This window comes from Rattus norvegicus, chromosome 2 (assembly GCF_021556685.1).
Source record: "Rattus norvegicus strain SHRSP/BbbUtx chromosome 2, alternate assembly SHRSP_T2T, whole genome shotgun sequence".
Lineage (NCBI taxonomy): Eukaryota > Metazoa > Chordata > Mammalia > Rodentia > Muridae > Rattus > Rattus norvegicus.
Window position 1 is genome coordinate 9,789,136 of NC_141535.1, and position 26,266 is coordinate 9,815,401.

The 26,266-nt window shown below is 46.6% G+C and overlaps 1 protein-coding gene across 1 annotated transcript; it reads right to left on the reverse strand.

Annotated features, from left to right (window-relative positions):
* Positions 1–14,069: 14,069 nt before the first annotated feature.
* On the reverse strand, positions 14,070–23,816 carry Nr2f1 (nuclear receptor subfamily 2, group F, member 1). Its single transcript, NM_031130.2, has 3 exons — positions 23,095–23,816; positions 20,157–20,684; positions 14,070–15,102 (listed from the first exon to the last, which is right to left on the reverse strand). Exons 1-3 carry the CDS (start codon positions 23,546–23,548, stop codon positions 14,822–14,824), a joined length of 1,263 nt encoding a protein of 420 aa, NP_112392.2. The 5' UTR covers positions 23,549–23,816; the 3' UTR covers positions 14,070–14,821.
* Positions 23,817–26,266: the final 2,450 nt, after the last annotated feature.

The following is a 26,266-nucleotide window of genomic DNA, read 5'->3' on the forward strand; positions in this document are numbered from 1 at the left end:
ATTAGAGGGACAAAGAGAGTCAGTTTGCAATTTATCCAGCCTTTACAACTACATATGTTTCTGGAAAATAGCACCTGACTACATTCAACTTACGAGAGTCTAAACTAGTATTTCAGGAAGGCAACAAAATATATGAAGTCTTTCAGTAAATGGTTAGGAAAAAATTGTAAACACTTGAGTACCTAGTGGTCCTTGGAAGTCCAACATACTTAAATTTAAATTTTCAGGATCAACTCAACCTTGAAAAATGAGAGCCATTTGCTTAACTTAATCTGGAACATATGTTTGCAACAGTAGCAGGTTTTGTGGTGTGTGGCTGGGGATGATCAAGTTGTAAATTTTCCTCTTTAGGTTTCAGCACCTGCTAATTTCAGCCTAAAGAGAGACTTTGCCCAATCTTCCCCAAATCAACCAAGATTTATAAAAGCTTTCCAAGGCACTTAGCCCTAGATGTTATTAGCATCCCCAAAGGTAGAACATTTGTGTACCAATCAGTTCCCAATGCCGAAAACCAAGTTCAGCCTCCATTGTTAAAGGGTCTCATGTTTACACAGACGTGCACTGCTTCCTCTTGTGAGCATTTCATCTGCAGCTCTCTTTTGAAACTGTAGCTGCACAGGGCCAGTGGGTGCTGTGAAATGACGTCTTCAGCTAACAGAGCAATATTCAGGTCCTTTTGGCTGATCTTCATTTTTCTATCAGAAACTTGGAACTATCTGTTTGTCTCTCTTTATATTTCAACATAAGTACCCCGCCAAAGTGTTGTGAATATCTGAACAGTGGCTGCTGGTTACATTCTAGAACTCACAAATCATTCCTCATTTATGACAGCTTTGTGGAGGTTTTTATTAAAAAAATATTTTAGCATGTATCTGTAGGTCTTGTTTTTTTAACATTTAGGGTTTAAATAAAACAGACTACATTGTACATTAACTGATGACACTCCATGATAGAAAATGGGGTAATTCTGAAGGTCAATTGTGGGAGTGCATAAGTTCCTGGACTCTGCTCATGAACATCAAGGATTTTAAGTATCTGGACTTACTGATTTACCTTCTTCCTGAAACCTTCTAAAAGGTTACTTGACGAAAACTTTAGGTGCTTTTTGAAATGTATCAAAACAAGTAATTGATCCACAAGTATGCCATAAATTCAGAGGCAGAATTTCCCTACATTTTATTATTATAAGATTAAGATGTACAGCTCCCACCTGCATGCTGCCTTAATACAAAAGAGAACAAGGATGACAAAAACAATGATAAAATAATTTAAAGCAGCAATACATGGCCAGCACTGTGTTAATCAAACGCCCTAAACTAATTCAGAATGGTGCTAAAAAGCCACTTTAATTCTGAATTGGAAGGTCTTGAGACACCGAGCGCCATCTAGCAAGCAAAGTTAGAATCTAAGGGAGCCTGTGTCGGGAACACAAAACACCAGGAGACCAGAGGATGGGGAGAGAAATGGCAACTTGAAGATGTACCTGCTGTGATTTAGCCGTAAGTCCGGTCTCACCTGAGAGCAGCAGCATCTATGGGTTTCTGCTCTTTACCTCACTGGCCAACTCGGACTAACTTCTGAGGTGAGGTGACCGGTTTCTGTCTCAAGCTAAAGCTAAAAGATAACTCCTCGTCGGATTGCTTATTGTCTTTAATTAGAATTGGCAGCCTCTCCATCATACCTCTTTCTTGCATCCCCCAAATCAGACCAGTGTCAACTGTTTCGGCACCCTCCTGTCCAGAAAAAAAAAAATGTGGCTAAAAGCCCCACCTTGAGCCGAAATGACTTCCAGGGCTTCAGCACAAAGGAGAGAGCATCCCTGAAAAAACCTTGCAGAGCGGCAGAAGTCATTTTGAGTTTCTAAGTCTGCCCAGATGTCTCCTGACAAGCAATTTAAGATATCTCTGAGTGGCACATGACTCGGATTTACTTAACAAGCTACAAATGATCCTGCAAACTGAATGGCGCTATCTAAATATAAATAGTATAACTTTTATTTTTCTTCAGGCAAGCTGGTCTTTGCTATTTCCCTTCAGCTGAAGGGAAACCCAAGGTGGCTAGGGTGTTACACAGCCACCTCTGTTGGTTTGCAGCCCTAGGGCATGAAGCTACATTTTTCAGGTTTTAAGTTAGGAATGATGTTACTGAATCTGAATATTTTTTGAAAAGTGGGTTAACAGTACAACTTTAATAGAAAGCTTACAGGCATCTATATGAAGAAAGCAAAAAAGACTCTCCTGTGCTAGCTATAAGCAGGAACCCATTTTTTTTTATTTTAAATCAGTAGCTTTCCATTCAATGGGCTAAAGAAGTTTACCTCAGCAGTATCTCTCCTGTAAAGAACTGATAAACCTTTTGGTGATTTGATTTCGCTTGAAATCTGCAAAAGATAAATAAGTAAATAAAACATCTAGCCTTAAACTCTTCCTATTTTCTGTTATTTGATATTTATCTATATAAACACACATTGCTTTATACTTTATCTAGGATGTGGCAATAGATCTTGGGTTTTCTGTTGTCCTCCCCTCCCCCCCCCATCTCACCACATTTCCCACAATGTCCCGAGGTGAAGAGCTTTATAACACGAAAAAAATTACTTTAAGAAGACTAAAATATTAGAGTTTACCTTAATGCTACTTGAGTGCCAACTTTTATCTCAATAAAAGCAGGTATAACATACAAAATAATGGTTGCCTTTATATTTTAATATGTTACTTGCTGTGTAAAACAGCCACGTCAAGAATAAAAGCATCAGACACAAATTATGCTAGATATATTAAATCATTATAGTATTTCTTCAGATTAAATTATTTACAGAAAAATATACAGCAACAACAACAAAAATAACCACAACCTATGCAGCAAACTAAACCAGTAAGCAGAGATGATTTCAGAACCAGTTCAGGAAGAGTCTACACCAGTTGTCCAAAGCCTCCTCATTTCTTATGCCTGGAAATATGTAAGATTTTGAGGATGGAGTATAGAGTCCATTCATAGTTCTCTGTTCTGTCTTCTCCACCTGCCTGAAGTTCAAGGAAAATGTCAGAAATGGCTTGCTTCCGGATAGCCACAAAAATGTGTGTGTGTGTGTGTGTGTGTGTGTGTGTGTGATGTTAAAGAGCACATTTCTCCCATCAAGATCTTCTTAAACATGGAAGCTTCTCCTAGACAGGGTACCCAGCTGTTTAATTTAACATTGATTTATTGCTTTTAAAAGTAAATTTACACACATGCCAGCAGCGCTCCATTTTGTTTCCCCAGACTCTGAGATTTATTTTCTACTTAGCGCTTGTCTGACAAAACAATGCCTTTAACTTTATTACACATCGATGAGGAAATCTGTCTTATTTTTGCTCAGATTTATTGCTGTGTTACTAGTGGGGACACTTGTGATCCAAAAAGGCTGAGGTCCAAAAATAAGTAGAAAATTAAGCAGAGTTGAACACAGAATGTTAGGAAAACAACAACAACAAATACTAAGAATTTGGCCAACATATACAACTTGCTGGGCAAGGTAGAAAGGAGGACCAAGGTCCCTGCTAAGCAAAATAACCAAGGAAGGAAAGAGAGCACTATAATGGACAGACACTGTTTGAAGTGGGAGTTGTTGAATCTGAGCCCTGGGATGTCACTCCGTTGTTAGTTAAAATGTGTCTGAAATTATAGAGCAGAGAGCTTCGTCAGAGTGACTCTCACCCATGGCCACCTTTCCTCTCTGAGAACTCCCAGCTATTACATGTGGATGATGACTGAGCCCAAGGGAATTAGGTGGACTTTGAAGCAGCGTCTGGGGTATACTTCATCTACATTTGGGTTTTCTTTAGTCCCCAATAGAAAGGCCACTTTCTTCTTTTCACTGATAAACTGTCTGTGTGTCCTTCGATTCACATCCTTTAAAAACTTCTCCCATCAGCTCTAGAGCAAAAAGAGCAAAAAAACAACAACAAACAAATGTGAGTTCACATCTACTGTAAACGTTTTTATTTTCCCCTATAAAGCATGGTCTTTCAATTGGAAAAAAGCTAAGGTTGGCGATGGGCTTAGTAATAGTGTTTCTAAATGTGATGAAAGCAAGCTTTGAAGAAATCTTCCTGTAAGGAAAGGTTTACTTGTGCAACATGATTTCTCCCAGAGACATCTAATACCAATTTACAGACTTTCCATTGAGAAAATGAGGATACTGTATCTTCTCTGTAAAAAGTCAAGATGTGTCCAGATTTGTTCTTAGGATGAGGGAGAACTTTGAAGATGTTCCTTTTCTTTTCTCTCCAAAGAGCCTCTTTCAGGCTCCTCGGGTGAGATCCTGACTCCTCTGCTGCTCCAGTCACTGAGTACACGAAAACATGCTAAAATGTTGGCTGCAGAAAAAAATTTTTCCAACCCAAAAAGATTAAAAAAAAAAAAAAGTGAATGGCTTACATTACTGAAAACACATCAAGACATGTTCGGCCAGGCACGAAATAGAAAGAAAGAAAAATGAAAAAAAGAAAAATATCTACAAGGGGGAGAACTGTGAAACACTGAAAATTCTATTCATATCAGGGCGCGCCCCATCACTCCCTCCCCCGTTTGCCCTTTGAAAAGGGGTCCTGTCACTCAGAAAGAGTTGTTTTCTTCAACCACCAGCCGGCCCTGCTCGGCCTTGCAGCCCTGGCCCTCCCCGCCGCACACAGTGTCTTCCAAGTGCTCGAGAGATGGGAGGTGCAGCTTCTCCTCGGCTGAGTCAGACAAGAACCTCTCACCGGGGTCCAGCCCTCGGCCGGCGGAGAGCCCGGCAGTTCTTTTTATGTCAAGAAGACACCAGGCACCCTGGCTGCCCGCCCCTCCCGGTTGCGTGCCCGCCCCTCCCGGTTGCGGGACAGCGACGCTGCGCTCAGTGGGCCTGTCACGTGGCCGCGCCCGAGCCCCCGCAGGGCCCTTTGTTAAGCACCTCCGTCCCCTTGCAGGGTCTTGGTCCGAGCGGCGAGACCCAGAGGGATGAACCAACTGGACAATCATGCACCCTTGGTTTTGCTTTAGTTAGTAAGGAAGGCCCTGAAACACCCCAAAGCACTTAACAAATCAAGATTCCCAGCCCTTCAGCGGAAGCTACTTGGGCCACCTCCAAAGTTTCGAACCAAAGGCACAAAGGGACTAGGGGCCCAGTGGAGGGAGAGCCTCTGAGCACCGGGCATAACCATTGGGCAGACTTCTCTCCGTTCCATTCCACCCTCAGGTCTCCCGCTGCAGTCCTGCACAAGGCTCAACGACTCAGTGGGTGGGAGTGTGTGTGTGTAGAGTGTGTGGTGTATGCACGTGTGTGCAACCAGGTAGAAATTTCAAAGGATATATCCGACACTTACAGAGTATGGGCCATGAGCAAATGGACTGCTGCTGAGACTTTAGGTGACTTACATGGGAGGAAAGAGAGGGTCAGGTCTGCTCTAAGTGGGACATCTGCAAGACATCCTAGCAGCTTATTCAGCAGCAGCAACAAAACCTAGCCATTTACTGTAGAAATAATAATAATAATAATAATAATAATAATAATAATAGTAATAATAATAATAATAAATAAAAAGGCACTAATAATTATGGTTCCCACCCCATCCCCCAAAAGGCCAAACCCTAATGAAATAATTCAAAGTTAGGCCTCATTTCCTAATAGTGGAATTAGACGACAAAAAGAAGCCAACTAAACTGCCCAGACCTGCTTTCCTAAGGGTCTGGGAACCTTGCTGAGGTAAACACAAGATGGGCATGAGCTTCTATTGCACTGAGGCCATGAAGCTGGCTTTACATATAGTTCTGCCTGGATACACACTTCACTTACAGTAAATTCCTCTTTAAATAGTAAAATATGGAATGATCTTCAGAATTTAAATATGTTTAGGGTTAAGTAGTTTTTAAGATAGATTTGAAATGGCTTGTGTGGAGAAGCAACCTTTAAGCTCTAAAACTATTATAAATATGCTAATCACCTGGGTGTCAGTTTATCTCTCCATATTTCTTTCTAAAATGAGGAAAGCATTCATAAAAAGCTACTTGGCACACTTTATTTTTGGAAAGCAGATGTTAATTTTTTCACGTATCATTTTATGACCAAGTACATGTGTAACATTGGAAGGCATCCAGCACGCCTCTTTTATTTGCTAAATGACTGTTAGTTGAAACTTATTATTCTCCGCCTAACCACGATATAGGTTATATCAATAAAGTAAACATCTGTGTTTTTTTTAAACAGGGGAGGGGCATAAAGAGTTAGTTAAACGACGGAAGATGAGGGGGGAAAAAGCCCAGAGTTTGGGAAAGAAGACGCACCTGTGCTGTAGAAAATGGGATATTTATATTGTTCTGTGCAAAACAATGTCCCCCAATCGGGCACTGGGGGATATTTACATGGTGGGAGATAAAGTTGAAAGCCTTTCCCAGCGTGCCAAATGGGATTCTCCCTGAGGCCTTCTGCGTGGCAAGATAACAGGTACAGAGCGCTCCTGGCGGCTGGGGCCTTCTTCTGCCGCCCCGCCCTCCCCCTCAGCTTTCCCCCCTCCAGGTCCCGCCCCAGGCCGACGGAGCTGGGAATTCCCAGGCACCGCGGAAATTTCAGCGGGGTTCCCAGCCGAGAAGTACGCTCCGGAAGCGTCCTCACTTGCCCTGAGTCGCTCGAGGACGCTGGCGCCCAGGATAAACCAGTGGCGTGATAATTAATGGAATACAATATTTATGGCCCAATGTATTGACTCCGAGGCAAGTACGCCGTGTAGACAGTCCGTGGGGGTCTGGCAAACATAATGACCGGAGTACTTATGTCTATCTGGTTTGCTCACTTAAACCCGAGGTATGTAACATCGTGATAAATATTAATATTCAACTCCACAGCCCCTCAACACCGCCATCCTAAACTCTCCCTTCCCGAGTGCTGCCCTTTACAAAAAGGCCAGAGAGAAGGGCTTTAACATAAAATGCTGCAAATATGAAAAATAGGTCACCAATAAAATTGGTCTCAGCATGGAGTGTAATTGCAACAAAGTGCCGCCGAGTAAAACCGAGGAGTGAGCTGGCTGAGGCGGCACAGTCGCGAACCATCTGGTGTGTATTAAAAGCGGCGCTGTAAATATTGCTGAGAGCTAATGCATTATCGGCTTCTATAAGTGCACGGGGCCCGTAAGCTTCCCATATGTTAGAACATGTAGATTGGGTGGGAGCAAGGAGAGGTGTTCAATCAGTCGCCTTCGGAAACATCGGGTTTTGCCACTTTTGGTGGAATTTTGGCTAAAACGTGTCAAGTGTACATCCCCATTATCTGCCCCTCCCCGCACCCCTTCCTCTTGTCGCAGCTCCTCTTTCTCATTTTCCCTAGCTTCTCTCCTGCTCCCATCTTCCAACCCCTCCTCCTCTTCCCCTACTCTCCAAGGGGATAGGGCAGGCATTGCTGACGTCACTTCACATCAGTAAAAGAAAGTAACTGTTTGGGGGGGGATCATGTGTTTTGCATCAGTGCTAAATTTTTGCCTTTTTAATCGAAATGAGCCGCCCAGCATGGGTACTTCTTCTGTTCTGAAGCTAGTAACCGCCACCGCTCCCTTTTGTGGGGTGGTCGAGAAGGTGGGGAGCTGAATAGTCCTGTGCAGGAGTCTAGTGGCAAAATCAGCTCTTTCGGATAAAACCAGGGGAAATGAGATTCAAAGAGCACAACTTCTAGGGAGGATTCCGCACCACAACGTCCAAGCAACCTCTACAAGGCGACTAGAGGACTCCTGGCTACAAGGCAGTTTTGGTTTGCACCCCGGAACTTCCCTTCTCTGGATCGTTCCTCCATAATCCCACCCCCCACACACTGAATTGCCACACGCAGCACAGCTAATAATGTCCCCGTCACATTACTTTTCTGAGGAAAACAGCTCGAGTCTTCTCTTTCCTGATGATACCCCGTATTTAAGCGTTTACTATAATTACACTCTCGTCTCTTCTGAGCTCCCCCACCCCATATTAGTCAGCTACAAGTTTTTGCTTTTTTTTTTTTTTTCTTTCTCAAATCCACTGATAGGAACTGACTGTATGTGATCCCACAGAGATCACCTTCTCCCAGTTGGCCTGGTCTCTCTCAATATTCCTACTTCTTGTCACCCACCCCTTCCCTTTCCTCTTCCCTTACCCCTCTCACCTGTACACTCAGAACAAACCCGAGACTTCAGTGTGCCGTGACAATCCAGGCTCAGTCAGCAAATAAATACAATTCTTACTTTCTTTGGTTTTGGCTGCGGGCTGCATTCCCCTCCAGCGGTGGCCTCCTGTAATTATAGGAGCTATATTTCTTCCCTGGGAGACATTCGAGGGGATTTTTAGTTGGGAGTTTGTTTCTGCTGAGTTACTTTGGATCCTGGACCAGTGAGTGAGTGGCCAGGACCAAGAGGCTCTGAGTGAAGTGCAGATTGAGACATATCCAGTTTCTTCTAACAGAATCACTTCATGTGGGAGGTTGGACACAAAGTTTGCACTCGTGACTAGCATTCCAGCGAGAGACGTGCATATTTTAAAACAACAAAGCAGGCTAGAAAGAAGGCCCAGGGGAGGAGGAGGGAGCTGTAAGAAGTTACTAAGTGACAAACATCTGTCAACATGGGATAATTTGTATACTCCAGTGCAAAGCTATCTGGCCTGCTCTGTGAAGTTCAAGGAACAGAATGTGGGATGATAAGGTAGATTCATATTTGTCTGTGGGAGACCTAATTTAAAAAAAAAAACCCACCCATAAGTAAAAGGAGAGTTAAAACTGCAAAAGTGAGTATAATTTTACAATTATGTTTTCCTGAGTTAATGAGAAGTTAAAGTCTATGGGACTGTTGAAAAATGTACTTTACCTTAAAACAATAGGGAAGGAATATGAACTAATAAGCAGGGCGCCTACGATACCAAACGGAGCAGAAGAAAGCAGAGAAACAAAGCTCGAGCGGCCCATGTGCTGGGTCCCAGCAAACCCAGTGTACGGGAGCCAAACACGTCCATCCCGCTCCTGCTCAACAAGGAGGAAGGGCAAAGCATTTCCAGGACGATTATCTCTTTCTTTTAAACTTGGACTTTCCATAAGCGTGTTACACAATGAGAGAAAAGCAACAACAAAAATAAAGTTATTAAAAGCAGGCTGAAAGATGATGCAAAATGCTGGTAGGCCTCTCTCTCTCTCTCTCTCTCTCTCTCTCTCTCTCTCTCTCCCACACACACACACACACACACACACACACACACACCCCGAATCTCTTAACAATCACATAAGAAGTTCAGGCTCCAGCTTCTACTGAGAAATATTTTTCTCTTCCCTCTTGCAGATCTGAAGACAAAAGGAGAACAGGCCTGGTGGTGAGAGGACTATCTCTGTTAGTTGTCAGCACAGGTCCATGGGTTAGGAATGCTAATAAGCCTCTTGGCCAGCTCAAGACTTGGTTCTTGCTTTCTCACACACTGATGCTCACACACACTGGGGTCCTGCAAGCTGGCTGACAGGCACACAGACAGAGCATCCTGCCCGACCTCTGTCTCTCTCGCCTTTTTCCTCTGAGCCCAGAGATCGATCGCTGACCCCACCATTAGGCCAAAGCTTTATTTATCTGGCTGTGCAATGATATTATCAGCCTTAAATGTTATATACAGCAAATGTCTTCCTAAATCAACACAATAGCTTAGCTTGCAGAGACTAGCTTGGCCTGTCTTAAAGAAACCCCTTAGATAGAAACTCTCTCTCTCTCTCTCTCTCTCTCTCTCTCTCTCTCTCTCTCTCACACACACACACACACACACACACACACACACACACACATTCTTCTCTTCTTCACAATTGGGGGTATTCTATAGTTTAGACTTGGGGATTTGATCCCTTGCTTTCAGCTGGTTAGATGAGGCCTTAACAATTTGGAAGATGTATAGACAACATTATTTAGCTATCACTGAGATTCCCATCAGGGGTTCTCTTGTCAGCAGGATCCAACTGCCTAGATCCACTCTATTCTGCATGATCCGGATTTCTCAAATTCAGACAGAAGTGAAAGCAAGGGGTGGGGATTCTGATGTGCAACCTTCCACCGTGTTAATTGTTTTCTTTCCTCTCAATTACATTCATAAACCTATTTTCTGCATTGCATGTTATTTCTTTGTGCTTCAAAATTGAAACCATGTGCAGTCTTTTCCCCTCAACACACACAATAAATGCATTGCCCCCTCCCCCCCAACCCATCACACTACTATTTACATCTTGGTTACTCTGCGATCGGCCCCAGAAGGAGAAATTGGCCAATTGGAACCAGGTGAGGCTTTGTCAAAGTATCTCTCAAATCCAAATTTCTAGCCCCGATCTGCAGAAAAGACTCCACGTTTTATTCCCTATCCTCCACCTACCTCTGTACGTTGCTCAGGTTGTTGAAGCTTTCATGGAGAGAGTTAGCAGGGAGAAGAAAAGAAGGCTACTCAGCAACTTTGGGTCTGATCCACCCACCACCCACTCCACCCCTTGCTCTTCAAGCTTTTGGGGTCAGAAGCAGTCATCGTTGCTATTCTCTGGTCCAAAATCTTGGACCCAGCGGAACCTGAGTCCGGAGCCGCTGCTCCCTGGGGAAAGGGTCTTCCCAAGCAAAGTCCGACGACAAACAAACAAACAAACAAACTCCGAAGGGGGAGGGGAAGTTAGAAAATGGATTTCCTGACAAGAAGAGATAATAAATGAGAGGCGCTTTCAGATAGATATCTCAGACGTGAAATTGCACCCAGCTGGTTGTGTAAGCAAACAAATAGTTTCATGTTAGGAACTCTCAACTTGTGGCTTGATGAATAGGAGACGACAGAGGTAAATGGGTCTTTAACTCATTTAGGAATACGACTTTTTGGCTTCCCAAGTAAAAAGGCCCAGGGACCTTGAACAGTCAGTCCCCTTAACAAGAGTTTTATTGGTTCCCACTTCTGCCCCCTTCCCTCCCTTCACATGCTTCTTATGGTCTTCTATTTACAGGACAATCAGGTAATTTGTTCTAAGGGACCGGAGAGCTCACCAAATATGAGGCAGACAGTAGGAAATATAAGGGCTGCCTACGCAAGAACATTTTCCAAACTACACTTTTTTTTTTTTTTTTGCACTACCCTAAAGAGCTTGTGTTGCAGCTCTCCAGTGTTCCTAGCAAGGCTGGTCAGTGAAGTCTCAGGACCCTACTAAGACCTCAAACCTCTACTAAGGAGGGTAGCTTTCGAGAAGAGCAAGGTGAATAGGAAAGGACCCACGTCTCCGTTTCTGGGTTTTCTTTCACCCAGCCTGGTCCGAAGTTAGAAATGGTTCAGGAAGAATGGAGTGTGTCAAAGACCACACCTTCTCATTCTGCCTTGTCCTATGCTCTGTGAAGGCACAGCCTCGTCCCCTAGCGATTTCTCCGAAAGTAACTTTCGAATATTTTCAGCTAAGATAGTTTAAACCTACCTCAAAGTCACTGAAGTTCTTCGCTGCCCAGCCATGTGTTTGGATTAAAAAGGAGCATTGCACCTTCCTAAGCCGTGGTAATTTAGAGAAAGAATTCACTTTACAAGGGTTGCTTCTGTTTCCACTGATTCTGGGGAATCCGTGGTTTCCCACACTCCGTTAACTAGTCTCCATTTCCCCAATTTTTGAAACTAGAAGCTGGTACGCCTCCAGAATGACCTCCAGACTCACACCCTGCTGCGGTGGCTCCCCCTGGCGCCTAGCACAAAAGTAGCTCAATACGGTGTGGCCTCTAGCTGGCCACTCAGGCAGAAAAGGTTCCCACCTTCTCCACCTAAGTCTCCTGTTCAGGCCCGGGACCACAGAAATTACCTGAACCCGAGAAAGCACAAGATGATCGCAACTTAGATAGTCCGGCTACTACTGTAGCCTGTTCTCAGCACCGAAAGCCCTGAAGCCTTTGGCCTGATCCCTTATATACCCACCAAGGCCAGCCAGGAAACCTAGGACACTTTCCCTAGGGTGCTTCCTGGTTATAACTAGGATTCCTCACAGCTTAGGGGCCGCAGTCTTGGTTCCTCAACATTTCCTCAGGGAGATCGGATTTGAGTGTAAGTGGGTGTGGTTTCTGTGCCCTGACCTGACCTCTGGGTCTCTAGGAGTCCTAGTCTATCTTAGAAAGGAGATCTAGACTTTTGGTTCCAGAAACACAAGTTTTCCTCGGTGCATATTGCAGGTAGGTCGGGGATGGGGGAAGATACTGCCCAGAATCTCCAAACAGGCCAGTGGGCACACAGGTATCCTTGACTCCTCTTTCACACTCAGCCCTGGGTTTCCTGGCTGCTGGAAGTGCCCTGGAGAGAGGTCAGCTTATCTTTCCATGTCTGGATTGGCTGGGAAATTGGGCACAGGATTACAAAAGTCGTTGAAATTCTCAGATCACAAGCACTCTCCAGAGCCCAGGCAGCAAAAGTCATATCACCCCTCACACCATGGAAACCTGAGGAAGTAAGTGCCTTGTACCTCTTGGACACATGCTGTCCACCTTTCTCTGTGCTGGGTGTTTTGTGCTTGGGCCTCCATATTGAAATTAATTGGAACATACATTTCAGAACTACAAAAAAAATGTTTATCTGTTTTCATCAGAGGGATCACATTGTAATGAATATATTTTCCTCTCATTTCCAGAAGGCAGGAAAGATCGGTGAACTCTCCTGGCAGCTCCGCTCCCCTCCCCCTTAGCGTCTTAGCTGCAGCCCACCCTTGAACCCACACTCTGCCACTGGCCAGTACAAGAGAGTTCCCAATACTTCCTAGGAGGCTACTGCATTAAACAGAACTACCTCTCCGTCCCCTCTGCCTGGGTCTCTGGTCTGTAGGAAAGTGAATTAAGGCTCAGCCTCCCTAGGTGTGCAGTTTAGCTAGTCCCCTAGTGACCCAGTTTGAAGACCATGGACCTACCGCAGCATCCCACCCCATAGATGCTGAGCTGTGCTCTAAATGTGAAGTATGTGGGGCGTGCTTAAGAGTTTTGGGAACCTGGAAACTTTCAGACAGCGTAGAGAAAGCACAAGATTATGGATGGCTAAAAGTGAGATCTTCCCTCATCTAAGTCTGTCTAGGACCAGGGACTGGTGTGTGTGTGTGTGGGGGGGGTGAGGGGTGTTATTTTTAAAGATCTGGCTTTATTAGTATGTTAAGGAAGAGCTCCCTTGGCAGTATGTGTTTTCACAGCTCTGGCTCAGATTCCATAAAACATTCATACTCTGAAAGCTGTCACAGAGCTTGCCCCTCACCTCAATGCATGCCCAGTTAGATGCCTCTAGGAGAGGTATCAAGTTTCCAATGGCCCCTAGGACCCATTTGGCACTTGTGCAAGAACCCAGTCCAGCTGGGCTTCCTGACACCTAGTCCTAGTTTCTGAGTTCAGCTTCTAAGTACCATAAGTGTGTTTTGGGAGGTGCTTCTGTTCATCCACCCCCCTCCCAACTGGAGAGCTCCAGATCCTACTGGGAAGCCCCCTGACAAGAGCCTGAAAGAGAGGCAAACTAACCACAGGTGGGCAGAACTCCAGGAACACATAAGAGAAGCAAAGTCAAAATTCATGGTGTTGATGCCTCAGTCCTTGCCCAGAGGCAGGGAGAAGAAAGACCTAGAGCTGATAGTCCAGTCAATCCAGACTGAACAGCTTTGAGTAGCCCTCCTCACCCCCTCCCCAAAGCCTGCCATGAAACCTTTGCAAACCAAGCTTAGAAACTTTCCCACAGTCTAGGTGAGCTGACACTGAGTCACTGAAGGCCTATGTGCCTAGAAATTGTGCCTCAAATGCAATCCAGCCTCCCCTGGCCTCTGATACAGAGCTGTCATCGGAGAGAAATTAAAAAGATTTCTGTCTGCCACCAAGGCCAAGCCTTTCCCTCTTACCCCATCACACTCACACAGCCTGGTCTTTTCTTCAGCTTTACAAAAGAGATACAGTGACTGGCCTAAGAAACAGATGCAACCGACTTAGTCTGAACCTTAAAAGTCTCCTCTCCCTTTCAACAATCCAGATTCTAACAATACTCAATTATCCACAAATTATCCAGGAGCTTCTCTTGCTCCTGGGTATAGGTCAAGCAACCAGACACATGGGTTTTGCTAAATTCTTTTATTTTTGTTTAAATTTTCACTTCAATTTTAATTCTTGAAGAACAGCCTCGACAACATATATCGCACTCATTATAAGAAGCAAAGGGTTATATCAAAAATTATTAGTATAGAATCACAGGAAATCTGGTTTGGAACCAGAAAAAAATACAAAACAGATATAGATACATAGACACAGGACAAATATTTTATAATTATTTGGAAAATGTTATTTCCCCCTAATTCTTGTTCATTTTTGTTTATGCGCATACGATGTTTAAATTTTACAAAAATGAAAATAAAGACTAGTATTTTACAAAATGAATAACAATGTTCAGTGTGTGTCTCTACATAGGATTCAGTCCACTTCCATATGGGTAGTTTTCTGTACAGAATATATCCACATCCATCCACAGTAAATCCTGGAAGGTCCATCAGAGTCCTTCTATTTTATTACATTTCTCATGGTCCTCTCCTCCAAATCTTTTTTTTCCATTTTCTCATCAGACAGGAGGTTCTTTTTCTTTCCATTTCAATGTACTTACAGATCAGATCCTAAATGAGTCTCTTTCTCTCATGGTTTGCAGCTCAGGTTGCATTCCTGCAGAGTGGGCCGCTCCTGTCCACAGCCCTCCTCCCCTCTGCCTGGCCTGCCATCATACCAGCATCCCCAAAGGCTTTTGAGTCCTTGGTCAGGGTGAGTCCGCTTAGTCTCTAGGGAGTTAGGGGGTGCAGGGGCAGGTGGGAAACACCCAAGGTCTAGGAGCACTGGATGGACATGTAAGGCCAGTTGAAACTGCTCCCTGACAACAACATGTCTCGGATGAGAGTTTCGATGGGGGTTTTACCTACCAAACGGACGAAGAAGAGCTGCTCTATGACAGAAGAGGACACTGTGCGAAGAGAGGGCAATCGCAGCAGCAGTTTGCCAAAGCGGCTGGGCTGGTTGGGGTACTGGCTCCTCACGTATTCCTCCAGTGCACACTGCGATTTCTCCTGCAGGCTTTCGATGTGTGCAGCATCCGACAGGCCACAAGCATCTGTCAGAGCAGCCACAGGAGGGAGAGACAGGGAAAGGGACAGACTGTTAGGTGAGTGAGCAGTAAAGGCATACAAACCATTAATGTGTTGAGGAAAAAAGGAAGAGGAAGTAGAAGAAAAGGAAAAGAACCTCTTCCCCCTCCATGCCTCTTTGCCTTCCTTTTCCCATCCTCTATACAAATAACAATAAATCCAAGTTTCACCAAGCCTAGGAGAACAGGAGAGAGATGCACGGGCACACAGAGGTACATCCTGGCTTTGTTTCCCTTCTTTCACCTTTGGATTAAATAATGCACAATGGTTGAATCCATGTTTGCTGTGTGTTGCAACTTGTTTTTTTCCTGCAGGGGAGCATATTTCTGGAAGAAAAACATTTGCCTTCCCCGCCCCTCGATTTTGGAGTGCTTGGAACCCCTGAAGAAATATGCAGCCTTGGAAACAGTTTTTAAAGGTTTCTAGGAGCCTCCCTCCACCAAACCCAAATGACCGAAACCTGCAAGTTCAAGGAGAATCTATATTGTGTAGTGAATACACGGTGCAGGGGCGGGTGTGGGGTGGGGTGGGGATGGGGAATCACAAGCTGGCAGAACGGAGAATCAGATCAAGCCCATACTATACCAATATAGGATTTGAGATCAACTATATATGCAGGATAGAGCCCTGCAACAAATTCTCAGTGAGAGTGGACCTTCTATCTTCCTTAGATCAAGTAATTGAAAATTGGTCCCATCTCTGTAAGCCATATAATAATCAGGAGAAATGGTTCAGTTACTCCAGGCTGCAGAAAGGAAACATCTTCAGCGATCAGACACGAAGCTAGGCTAGAGGCAGCTGACGCTTCTGTCTCAGAACTGGGGTGTAGGGAATTAGGAGGAATGTGGGGGAAGATAGGTTTCCTATAGCAGGACCAAGGGAGAAGTGGACATGGCACTTTATACAATAATGGCAACTGAAACCCTTTGTGGTTATTTCAAACCAACCAAAGCTCTTTTGGGTCGTCTAAAAATATTTCAAGACAGCAGATTATCCTGTACCCACTAACCAGGGCCAAGCGAATGGACAGGAACATGGAGTCAGAGAAACAGTGGCCCTTCCCTCTCATTTCCTATGTTATTTCTTAATAAAAATAAGGCATGTTTTAAAAACAGGAAGATCAGAGGAACCCTTAGCCAGTCAGAAGGTTGGCCAGAGATCAAAGACAGCATTTGCTAATATATAGATCTGGGAAGGGATTTATGTATGACAACACCTGTAACAGAACATTGTATAATGGGGAAGTGTGACCCTAAGAAAACAAATTATTCAAAGCAAATTTTTTGTCTGCTGTTTCCGTGCTGTGTATTGGTTCAAGAACTAGGCTTCACAAAGCAGTCTGCCACCTTCATCTACAAGGGTATGGCCTCAAGCAAATATTTAAATAAAACTAGTGATAATTCAAGAACTTCTGAGGCAAGTCTCCTTTGACCTCAGGTCCAAACTGGGTTCCTCTCAGATGTCTAATTACTTCATCCAGCTGGTGCAGTGCATCCATACTGGTCCAAGTTGGGACACCAGGGAGATTATTACGGCCAGCAAGGACAGGACAGGAGCACCTGGAGGCTTTAGTGCATAGAGAGGGGACTCAGAGGTCAGCCCTTGGGCCTGCTTTCTAGCATAGTCTTGCTGAATGGCCACCACACAGACTTGTGTGTGATGTATTTACATATATCTTGTGTTGCATACATTTTCTGTCCTCACATCATGGGATAGTCTCAGGCACAGAAAACACAATATGAGAAAGTCGCATTGATATCCTAACAGATTTTCCCCTAAATATCTGTTTGACATGTCCTTAAATCAGTAAAACATTAGGGTCCCTTTCTCATCCCCTAGGCAACTCCAAGGGGAAGCCCAGACCGGTACACTTGGGTCCTACACCGACTGCTTTCACGGCCTTTCACCTTTGAAATGGAGTGACTGGGGTTGAGGGTGCCTCTGTTACCAGTCAGCTATTCCTGGTGGCCTTTACCATCATGAGTCTAGTTTTGGCCCAGCTTCACACACTGCCTAATCATTCACCTATGCAGCAGGATTCTCCCAGCTGTACACAGACAGGACAAGTGTTTGAATCAATTGGTGGGTTGTGATGGTAAAGAGAAGTGGGCAAAGGCTGTAATTCAGTACATATTTGCCCCCATGAATTATACTCCAGATAAGAAAAGGAGAGAGAACATACGAAATCCCTGTCTCACTTTTTATATGGTATTGTCAATGTGGGAACCTTTAATATTTCTTCTACAGTATAAGGAAAAGAAATTATGTAAATAAATAACCATTACTGCTCAGGCCCTCCCGGCTTAGCCTTTGTAGCGCAGAGAATGTATTTCATGTTGTGCACTCAGTAGAGTTTAGTGTTCAGGAAATATAGATGTAATCAGCTGCCATAACTAGAAATCAAAGTTATTATTGTGCAGAAAATGGATTTATTGTATTTATGTTAACTAGATGGCTCTTTTCAGAGTCTGTCTCATTTATTTGAAGGAATATTTAGGTGTATGAATTAAAGACTTTTTTTTTCAAAGTAAGTTCAGGTCATGACCTAGTCTTTGGATGCTGTCCAGAATATTAAGAATTAAACATACCATCCGGAGGCCAAATGTAAAAACCACCACGGGGGACCCTCATGCCAGCTTCAAACACTTAGCCAGGACAAGCCATATTGGACAATATGTCTAAAACTGTCTTCTCCATCATTCAAAGTTTGCTTAAAGTTGGGTGACTTAGGGAAGCCTTCTTCCCACGAACTCCCTTCTGGCTAGCAATCAAAACAAGTTTAGTCAAAAGTGGAAATGTGCTGTATGAAAGGGGGTGGGTGAAGGGGGGTGAGTTACTACTGACAGCTCTATTTCCATTTTCAGATATTCTGTCTGTGACTTTCCAACAAAATAACATTATTGTTCATGTCTTAGCATCCCTTGCACCTTAAAGTCTTGGTTCAAAAAACTCCCTTGGAAAACTTTTTTTATTTTTAAACGAAGGAACTTTTCACAGGAATGCTCTAGGATGGAAAATGTAAAAGCAAAGCGTGCATAATTCCACAATGTTCCCACAACCCACACGATCATAGCCCCCCCCCCCCGGGGGAAATGGCACCGGATCAGCAAAGTCAACGGTATTCAGAGAACTTCAGGGGCACAAGGAAAAGAGAGATGAGACCTTTACTGAGAAGACCTCTGTCCAGCTTCGTGGCACACACTTTTGCTTTAAGACACTTCATTGGGTGGGATTTTACAACCCTAGCTTCTCTACACTGGCTCCTTTCCTGATGGATTTGGCTAAAGGAATGGATTGGAGAGCCAGCCAGGCCTGGGCCAGGCAGAGTCAAAGGATTCTGCTCGCGGCTTCCCAGGCTCTTTGTCACTTTTGAGAAACACATTTCCATCAAGAAGACTTATTAAGATAACATGCATTCAACCCCCGAGGAAGCTATTCAATAAATCTTCCATTTGTTTTAAGTTTTTCACTTTATCCCCTTGCAGAGAATGACTCCCTCCCTCGCTAGCAGACCTGCATTTGCACAGAAAGTAAAAGGGGGCGGCAAGTCCAAGGCTCTGGCCATCTTGCATACAAATGAGCTGCTCTTGTCTAAATAAATTATCTGCTGTTCAGATTGATTTTAATACTACACTTGCTACATTACAATATTGTGCAAATTTAAGAGTCATTTTAGTACAATGTAAATATGATTCTCCATGCATGAAAGTCGAGAAATCTTGATAGATTATCCCACTGCTTACTCTTCAACAAGGAAAGAGTTTTGCCATCTCTGCTCGAGTGGTTTTAATTTGGCTTTTGGAGGGCCTGGCTCTGGGATAGATTTATTAGAATGGTTTATTTGTTCTCCTAATCGAGGAATTAAAAACAATAGTGTCAATAACGGTGGTAAAATTGCAGCTAACCTTACTTATCATGGGCAGAGCTCAAGACCCATGTAAGCAGCTTTGCCCAAGCAGAGTTCTTTCTGGCTTTGTTTGTATTTCTCCGTTACCTGCAGTCCCTGGTGTGTATATATTTCCCTCTTGTAAGTTCCAATAATAAAAAGCGGATAGTGTTCTCACAGGCTTAGACCAGAACCCTTCAAAGGCAACGTTAATGCACTTTCCTGGAAGTTAATTTGAACCATCTATCATAAGAGAGATTGTTAACATGCATGCTACCACCGCCTACACTTAATTTGATATTTTTAAGGTATCCCTTTTAAATTTCCAGTGTTTGTGTGTTTGCATGGCTATGAAATTTATCTCCCGGCCCGGAGTCCTCTCATGCTTGCGGGTTTTACAGTATTGCTTTTGTTTTTTTATCTTTCTTGTTTATATCGAATCCGTTTTCTTTCTTTCTCTTTTTTTTACGACCCTCAATAACCTCAGCAACTGCAAACATGAATGGTTTCCGATAAGGGAAAATCAGGCAATAAAGCGGGATTATTTATGATTTATTTGTGCGTATTCTTCTCTTTCCGCCTCTGTCTGTGTCTCTCTGTCAGGAAACTCATCCAAGGAGAGTGCCACGCAGACTAGGAAGCCACCTTCCCACGTTTTCTTCTTCCTTCTGTATCGTTCCTCCCCCAGAAACACTGAGCTCTTGTACACACACACACACACACACACACACACACACACACACACACACTCACACACGCGCGCGCACATGCACACGCACACGCACATGCAGAGAGCTCACACACAGCAGCTAGATGAGCCAGTGTCCTGCCTCCCCAGACACACAGTCGCCTCGCTCTCGGGGCGCGCCGAGTCCAGGCCATCCATCAGGCCAGGCCGCCGGCCTCACCCGCGCCTCCTCCGCTCCAGCACCACTACGCTCCCAAGATGGCAGCGGCGCGGCCGGCGACATCCACGTACCGGGGCTGCAGACCCTGGGCAGGCCCACGGTGGCTCGAGGGCCCGGCCTCACAGCGACAGCGGTGGCACAGGAGCTGCAGGGAGCTAGGCGCCCGCCGCACGGTCCCAGTGCCAGCTCACCGCACAGCCTGCCCTCCCCGCAACCGCATCCTCACCTGACGTGAACAGCACGATGGCTTTGAGGCAGCTGTACTCGGCAGAGTCGACGTGCAGCGCCTTGAGCTTCTCCACCTGTTCCTGAAAGATGCGGATGTGGTCCATGAAGGCCACGACCCGGTCCGCGGACATGGGCGAGGCGTGTAGGCCGGCTGCTGCCAGCAGCGGCGCCACGTGCAGGGGCATGGAGCACTGGGCCGCGTTGAGCACGAACAGCTCGCTCCAGGTGAGGCGTAGCAGGGACACCTGGTCGGTGATCTGCAGATCCGGGAAGAACGGGATGTTGCGGGCCCACTCGACGGCGCTGAAGAGGAGGCGGGCGGCCAACTCGCAGATGTTCTCGATGCCCATGATGTTGTTGGGCTGCATGCACTGGCTGCCATAACGCGACGTGGGGTAGGGCTCTGCTCGCAGCAGCAGGGAGATGTAGCCGGACAGGTAGCAGTGGCCATTGAGGGGATCCCCGTTTGTGAGTGCGTACTGGCCTGGATTGGGCTGGGTTGGAGGCATTCTTCCTCGCTGAACCGCTGATAAAAAGAAAGAGAGAAAAGAGGCAATGTGCATCCAGGGGGCTTGTGAACATCGCCGAGCCACAGCGAACACCCAACGCAATGTAGTTCTTTCCTTCAGTCACTCGCTCCCGAAGCATCTTCTCCTGTTGGTTTTTACTCACAGATCACACTGCCAGGAGATCTGGGGTGAAGTCATCTACCTTCACCGGCTCCATATGTTCATCCATAGCCTACATCCCTGGCTATTTCAGCCAGGGAAGAACTAGGCCTGACTGCAAGGCCCCTAGCTCAGGATGGGTAAGAAAGTACCACCCAACCTCCCAGCTACTAGGAAGCAACACAGAGATAAATGAAACCCCATTCAACCTTCCAGAATGATACAAATCAACGTTGGTTTTTTTTTTTTTAAGTGAAACCTGAGAAAGGCTGTGGTACCAACCACAAACCTTAGTGCACTCTTCACTTGCAAACATGCAGCAAGTGTATAAAATGTTCCCACAATCTCTAAAGTGCTACAGAATTATCTTTAAAAGAGATACAAGTTACATATCTTACTAAGCACTTACAAGTTTGGACCCCGAGAAACATCATACACACCTCCTCCCACCTTCCCTCCTCCCGACTACCCCATACAAAGTTCTCACTATTAAAAGCAACAGAACATGTAAAAATTTCAAGAGAAAGTTGAACTTACAGTAGCCAAACATTATTGAAAAAAGTAGGAACTATAATTAATGTCTGTCCTGTGCGATGCCACTGCAACCTGCAGCCAGCTTTGCCCAGTGAATGCACGAGCTTGCAACTGCAAAAACACTGGATTCATTAACCATCTGCATGCAAAACGTAAGCATGCTTTGAGTTCTTAAAGCTGACCAAAGTTTTTTTTTTATGTGTATGTTTTACTTCAACAGTGCCAGCATTTTAAATTGCCATGTAAACAAAGACAAAGCTAGGGAAAGTTAGGGCTACTGAACTGCCACCCCCCAACAAATTAGTAGAGATAGGTCCATGTCCACAGAGCTGTCCTGTCTCAGGCTCTGCTCTATTTTCTTTGGTTCTACTTCCAACAAGAGTTGCAGTGCAGTTTACGCTCTTGAAACACAATGGTTAGAATACTTTTTCTAATTATAGTTTTGAACTTGGCAGTTATTTTTCAATTAAATGAGAGCACAATTCAAAGCCCCCCCCCCCCCCAGATGCCTGCAGAATCTCCCTGGAGCTAGAAATGAAGTCATCATATTTGCCTCTTCCTTGAGATCTGAAGGAATCCAATTTCTTTTCTTGTGGTATATAAAATATAATTTTAAGCCATTACAAGGAGAAGTAATCTACATTCTTCGAAATTGACTGGTTCACTAATTTGACTATATCTTTAATGATTGTCAGGAGATAAACTTTAACTATAAACCACTAAATATATTTGTAAAAAAAGTGTTCCATCTCATGCCACATGAACATGAAGTATATCCAAATCCAACATCAAAAGTTGTGCTTAAAAAAAAAAAAAACAACCCACACATCGATGCAGAAGCTCATGCCAGCTGCAGCTTATGCATTATAGCCAAATCAGAAGGATCGGTAAATGCCGTTGTAAATTGTAATTTGTATGCAGTATTTAAACAGAGGGTGGAGTTTGATGAAGAAATAAAACGAGTATCAAGCTTTAAAAATGACACTACTATAAAAGCAGGGTTCAGTCACAAACTTTCCTTTCAAAGTATAGGGGTGAAAACAAGGCCACAGCTCGGGAGGAGGCGGCCCCAGGTCCCTGAAGAGGAGAGGGAGCCAGTGAACAGGCCAGAAGCCCCCCTTCCCCCTAATTAGACCTACAAGTGCAATAAATCTCACTCCTCTTTTTCCAAGCTAAGCTTCCTAAAGGATGGTGGCAGCAATGAATCTAAGGATCAGGGTCCTCCAGCCCCAGTCCTCTCCCATTATAAATAAAAGATACGATGAGGCGGAGGAGAAAGTGGAATGGGAAAAACGAAAAAACAAAACCAAAAACACACACAGAGAGAAACGGTTTTCTGCGGAAAATCAGCACCCCTCCCAAGTTCATGCCAGCACAGCCCCTAGCATCCTCACACACAAGCGGGAGCGAAACACACACGGAGCACATCCAACGGAGGAAGGGAGGGATTTTTAAGCTACAGCTCTGGATCCCAGGGACACAATCTTGAGCAGGCAGCGGGAGGGGTGGAGGAGCCCGGGAGAGGAGCGCAGGCCGGGAGGGGGAGGCAGCAGCAGCGAGCTGGGGGGGTGGGGTGGGGGACGCTGGGGGAGGAAAGCAGCGAGGAATGGGAAGCCGGACCGGCTGGGACCACAGGAGCCCCATCCCCACAGCCATAGCCACCAAGGCGAGAGAGAAAGAAAGAGCAGGGAGGCGGGCGAAGCGCAGGGAGAGAAGCAGAGAAGAAATATTCACCTTCCCGCCTCATGCCCACTTTGAGGCACTTCTTGAGGCGGCAGTATTGGCACTGGTTGCGGTGGTGCTGGTCGATGGGACAGTTCCTGTTGGCACGGCATGTGTAAGTTAAGTTCCTGCGGACGCTCCTCTTGAAGAAACTTTTGCAGCCCTCGCAGGTGAATTGGCCGTAGTGCTTGCCGCTCGACTTGTCCCCGCACACCACGCACTCGATGTGCTGCTGGCTCTGGCCCGAACCCGGCGGGCCCTGGCCCTTGTCCCCCGCCGTGCCGGGGGTGGCGGGCGCTCCGGGCTGGCCCGGGGTCTGCGGCGTGTGCGGCGCGCCGGAGCCCGCCTGCTGTTGCTCGCCGCCGCCGCCGCCGCGGGCTGCCTGCGCTGCGGGGTTGGGGCCGCCGGGGTTGCCCCCGGCCACGTCGTCCTGCGGATCTCGCCAGCTGCTAACTACCATTGCCATATCTTTGGGCCCGGGGAGCGCTGGGGGGAGCCGAGCTGCTCGCCGAGGGCCGCGGGGCGCGCGGGCGCGCTGGGAGGGGAAGGGGAAGGGGAAGGGGGGAGGGGGAGGGGGCGGGGGGCCCACCGGGCACCCCGGGGTCGCCGGAGCCAAGCCCGAGCCGGGCACCGGCCTCTGCCTGAGCCGCCGCCGCCGCCGCCGCCGCCGCCGTTACTGCCTCGGCCGCCCCGCTGCTGCTGCGCGCCCGCCCGCCCTGCTGGCGTTTTGTTGTGGTTCCTGCTGTTTTCTTTCTCTCTTTTTGCAGCCCCCCCAGGCTCTCAGGCTCCCCCCCAACACCCCTGCTCCCCTCGCCCGCTCCCCCCCGCGCTCCGTTCCTGGGGGGGCCGCGCTCTCTCTCCCCCCTCCCCACCCCCCGGCGAGCGAGCTCCCTTCTCTCGCTTTTTTCTTCTTCCCCAAGTTGCAAAATCAGAAATGGCACAGGCGGCAGCCGGGAGCGGCGCGGGGCGCAGCGCCGGGGGCGGCGGGCATGGGCCACGGCGCGCGCACACACTCGCCCTCCGCCTCGCCCGCACACCCGCGCACACACACACTCGCACACACACTCTCTCACTCGCGCCCGGCGCCCGCCCGCCCGCCCGCCGGCCGGCCGGCCGCTGGGGCTACGCGCAGAGCGCGGGCTGAGCCGACATAGAGGAAGCGGCGAGGGCGGCGGCGGCGGCGGCGGCGGAGGAGGAGGAGGAGGAGGTCGCGGCTGCAGGCGCCGCCGGAGGAGCAGCCTCGGCCGCCGCTGCGAGCGCCGCTGGAGGAGCTGGGGCCCGGGCGGGAGTCCGAGCTGGAGTCGGGGCCGCAGCCCGAGCGCGAGCCGAGGCCGGGGCTGCCCGCGCCTCCGCCGCTGTCCCGGCGGGAGCCCTCGCCCGGTTTCAAGAGTGCGGGGAGCTGGGAGAGTCGAGCAGGACGCAGGGCGAAGCTGCCGGCGACGATCAGGGCGCTCGGGTGTCGGGGGGCCAGGTCCAGGGCCGGACGCAGCCAGCCATTCAGGAAGGCAGCTCTGGAGAGCGGGAGGCAGCCGGCGAGGAAGATCACACACTTTGCTCTTTTTGTTGTGCGGGTGGCGCCGGGTTCTCTCTGCCTTCTTCTTTCGGGAGGTGACGGAAGGGGGAGAAAAATACGAGATAATTCACGCCAGCGACGAATTCACAGCGAAATAGGAAAAAAAATAAAAATCAGAAGAAAATACTTGAGAAAAAAAGGAAAAAGAGAAAGCGAGAGAGACATCCAAAGTAGGTCGAATAAATAATCCTCTTCTTTTCCTCTTTCTTGCTTCTTCTGCTTCTTCTGCTATAACACACAGAGCTAGTTAAAAAACCCTGGAGATCGCCCAAAAATGTTCTTTTTTTAGTATTTTAAATAAGTGCTCTTCAGCCGGGAACCAACACCCTCCCTCCAAAAAAAAAAAAAAACACCATATATATATATATATATATATATATATATATATATATTAACGATAAGAATACTGAGGGGGTGCCTCCTCTTTTTTTCAAGTTTAGTCTTCTCTCTTCTAGAGGAAATGAGTAAAAGAGAAAAGGAGGAGGGAGAGAAAGAGGAAGGGCGACAACTAGTAGACTATGTAAGAAAGGGGAGAGATAGGGCAAGAGGAGAGTGGGTGAGAGAAAGAAAAGGAGGGAGAGAGGGGCGAAAGAGAGGGGAGGAGAGGTGAGGAGAGGAGGGAGAGGAGAGGAGAGGAGAGGAGAGGAGAGGAGAGGAGAGGAGAGGAGAGGAGAGGAGAGGAGAGAGAAAAGGAGAGGAGAGGAGAGGAAAGAGGAGAGGGACCAAAAAATTGAATGCGTTTAAACGGGAGGACACTCGGAGCAATGTTTCCGAAAGGGGGATCTGCGCGAATGTCTGTATATAGTGAACTTTGACACTACTATTGAAACTGACACGTTTCTATGGAGATCGCTGCCTTATATGGAGCTCGTGTCAAGGAGCCAAGAGAAGGGCTGCTGGCAACTGATAATCAAAGGCGACTGACTGGTCAGAGCCCTGAATTGGGGCGGGGGTAGGGGGGAGAAAATGGGAGGTTAAGGTTAGCCAAGCCTCCTGCGCGCCATTGGTTAGAAAATCCTTTTCCCCTCCCCCAGCTACCTACAGTCTGGGACGTCGAGGGGGAGGAGGAGAGAAAGTGAGGGAGGGGGGTGTGCTTCTGACAAGCGTAATTTACATTGAGATCGCCCTGCGCTGCTATTTACTCTGAGACCTGATTAGTATGGGTCGTGTATGGTCACACACACACACACACACACACACACACACACACACACACACACACAGAGAGAGAGAGAGAGAGAGAGAGAGAGAGAGAGAGAGAGAGAGAGAGAGAGAGAGAGAGAAAAGAGGGGGAAGGGAGAGAACACGTAGCGATGGGAAAAAACAAGAAGGAGAAAGAAGAAATTACAGTATATCCTCTGAAAAGTTTTCAAAATTAGATTTCACGAGCGTAAGGAGTGTCACTGAAAACGTTAAGAAAAAATAAATGACGATGAAACCCCACCATTTTAATGATTTGTGAAGTATACTTGGTTTAGAATCTTAGTTCAGATTCAGTAGAATCTAGTCTGGATCCCGCTCATTTTATATAATTAAGAAAAGCCTCCTTTAAAAATCTGAAGTATATCATAGTTTCGGAGGTGTAATTACGACAAAGCACACGCATGAAAT